At 57.4% G+C, this 3,207-nt stretch overlaps 1 protein-coding gene across 1 annotated transcript; it reads left to right on the forward strand.

Moving 5' to 3' along the window:
• Nucleotides 1-442: 442 nt before the first annotated feature.
• Nucleotides 443-1,336, forward strand: MC2R (melanocortin 2 receptor; the record flags this gene model as incomplete). Its single annotated transcript, XM_080714736.1, has 1 exon — nucleotides 443-1,336. One exon carries the CDS (start codon nucleotides 443-445, stop codon nucleotides 1,334-1,336), a length of 894 nt encoding a protein of 297 aa, XP_080570862.1.
• Between the last annotated feature and the right edge of the window lie 1,871 nt (nucleotides 1,337-3,207).

The following is a 3,207-nucleotide window of genomic DNA, read 5'->3' on the forward strand; positions in this document are numbered from 1 at the left end:
CTGATTCTGCACGGGGCTCCCGTTTCTTTGCTCTCCCATTCAAGGGCGCCGCTGGCAATCTTCCAGTCCTCACAGACAGCTGCGCCCTTGAGGAGGACGGGAGGCAAAGGGCCGGGACAGACAAAGGAGAGTCTCTGCCGTCAGCTCAGAGCCCAGAGCTCCACTGACCGCACGCCAGGTGGCTGGGGGGGGGCAGTTGTCCTGCAGTGATTACACCCCGGCCTTTGGTAGAGGGGCTGGAGCTTCCTAAAGAGGAGGCCGCTGGGGCTTCTCTTGAACTTGATCTTGCCCTGGCTAATTCCCTCCATTCTCTCGTAGGCAGTCAGTGATTTAAACCTCAGCTCTCCGGCCAGGGCTACGAAAGCCACAGCGTTCTGAAGGAGGGACTGAGCTTCCCGAGACGCCAGGGGCAGACGCGTCCCGCCGGCCGCCAGCAGGTCCAATGAAGCACATCGTCAGCCCCTACGAAGGCAGCAACGGCTCAGCCAGGAACCGCTCAGACTGCCCGCCCGTGGACCTGCCGGGGGAGGTGTTCTTCGCCATCTCCGTCGCCGGCGTCCTGGAGAACTTGCTGGTCCTCCTGGCCGTGCTCAAGAACAGGAACCTGCAGGCCCCCATGTTCTGCTTCATTTGCAGCCTGGCCGTCTCCGACATGCTGGGAAGCCTGTACAAGATCCTGGAGGGCGTCTTCATCTTGTTCAGGAACATGGGCTACGTCAAGCCTCGGGGCAGGTTTGAAACCACGGTGGATGACGTCTTCGACTCCATGTTCGTGCTGTCTCTGCTGGGCTCCATCTTCAGCCTGTCGGCGATCGCCGTGGACCGCTACATCACCATCTTCCACGCCCTGCAGTACCACCGCATCGTGACCGTGCGCCGCGCCGTGGCCACGCTGGCGGTCGTCTGGAGCTTCTGCGCGGCCAGTGGCGTCGCCATGGTCCTCTTCTCCCACCGCGTGCCCACGGTGCTCACCTTCACGCTGCTCTTCCCTCTGATGCTGGCCTTCGTCCTGTGCCTGTACACGCACATGTTCCTGCTGGCCCGCTCCCACGCCAGGAAGATCGCCACGCTCCCCAGGGCCAACCTGAAGGGGGCCATCACGCTCACCATCCTACTGGGAGTCTTCATCTGCTGCTGGGCCCCCTTTGTCCTGCACGTCCTCCTCATGACCTTCTGCCCCAACAACCCCTACTGCGTTTGCTACATGTCTCTGTTCCAGATCAACGGCATGCTGATCATGTGCAACGCGGTCATTGACCCCTTCATATACGCCTTCCGGAGCCCCGAGCTCAGGGACGCCTTCAAAAGGATGGTTTTCCTCAGCAGGGGGCAATAGAATGAAGGCCTGCACCCGGTACCCACGAGGATGACGGCGTCGAGGACAGAGGCCGGGCCCCCCGGTCATCCCTCCCTTCCCTGACACACACGGGCAGAGCCCGCTGACCAGTCCTTATCATAGCTTGGTTCCATGTGAACAGCCTTGTGTAGGTTCAAACCTTAAAACGTAACTACAGCCGGGCGATGTGGCGCACGCTTGTAATCCCACGCTTGGGAGGCTGAGACAGGAGGATCGCACAGGTTCAAAGCCATCCTCGGCTATTTAGTGAGGCCCTCTGCAACTTAGTGAGACCCTGTTTACAAATAAAATATAAAATAGGTCTGGGAGTATAGCCCGGAGATAGAAAAGCCCCTGGGTTCCACCCCCAGTACCACACACACACACAAACCCCAACTTTGTAACCACAGAGATAAATAACGGGCTAAAGAGGACAGGAAGCCAGGCGCAGTGGCACACCACCATCCCAGCACCGGGGAGGCCAAGACAGGAGGGACACAGGTTTGAGGGCAGCCTCGGCACCTGAGCGAGTCCTTGTTCCAAAATAAAAAAATAAAACGGGCTGTGGGGACAATGCAGGGTAGACTGCCCTGGGTTCAGTCCATAGGGTGCAAAGGCCCCAGAGCGGTACTGCTTTGCGAGCATCAGGCTGACACCAGGTTCCTCTATGGGTGTCAGGCAAGTCCACCCTGGGGACACCCTTCCACGCTGGGGTCCCTTTCAAAGGATCGTCACTTGTTAAAGTACCTGGGCAGGCGTGGTGGTCAGCTTTCCATGACTGTGACAAACACATGAGATTAATCAGCTTGAAAAGAGGAAAGGTTCATTTTGGCCACCGATTGAGACTTCAGCCCACGGCCAGCGTCTCTGGGGCGGCACATCCTGGCCCGTGGCGGCCAGGAGCCCCACAGTCCCGTCTGAGCGCATAACCCTAGAGACCTAAGTCCTCCCGCGAGGTCCCGCCTCCTAAGAGCACCAGGCTGGGGAGTAGGCCTTTCACACACGGGCTTTGGGGGCCACGCATCCAAACCATTGCAGCCGTGAGGCCAGGCAGAAATTGGAGGGTCTCTGCAAGCCAAAGGTGCCAACAATGGCCGCGGCTGGGCTGCTGCCGGCACAGCCGCTGAGAATCCCGCCCGCTCCGCTCCCCAGAAGTTGTTGGACGCTGCAGAGTAACCACAGACCTCACACAGCCAAGCCAGGTTGCCATAAGAAGCGAGCTTTCTCTGCGCGTCTTCTGTGCTTAGTGGCCTCAAGGACGCTCCCGCTCCAGTCTCCTCGTGTTTTAGAAGCACGAACTTCAAAGGAGAAAAGTGAAACGTCTATCCAGACAGCTCCCTGCAAGGACAGCGGGAGGCCTGGACGAAGCCGCGCGGGGCTCCGCGCGCCCATCCAAATGTAAAGGGGAGCAAGGCCCCGGTGTGTGTGTGTGAAACAGAGAAAGATGGGGGGAGAGAGAGAGAGAGAGAGAGGGAGAGAGAGAGAGGGAGGGAGACAGAGGGAGAATGTTAGTTCCTCATGTCATTGGACTACGGCAAGCGGAGACCAAGGCGATCCCAGCACTGGCTGTCACTGGAAACAGAAGCCAATGCTCTATGACAAGGTGTTGCCTCCTAAAGGTCAACCCAGTTACTAGAACATTCTTCCTCACCATCAGCCACCAAAAAGTAGCCAGGCATTGAAGACTGCCATCCCTAGGAGGAATAAAAGAAGCCTATCTAATAAATTCATTCATTTTTATTTTTATTTTTATTTTTTGTGGTACTAATTATGGAACCCAGAGGCATCCTACCTCCAAGCCATACCCCCAGACCGATTTTATTTCTTATTTGGAAACAGGGTCTCGCTAGGTTGATAAGAATCTCACTTCT

The sequence above is a fragment of the Muscardinus avellanarius genome (genome assembly GCF_963383645.1).
Source record: "Muscardinus avellanarius genome assembly, chromosome: 17".
NCBI lineage: Eukaryota > Metazoa > Chordata > Mammalia > Rodentia > Gliridae > Muscardinus > Muscardinus avellanarius.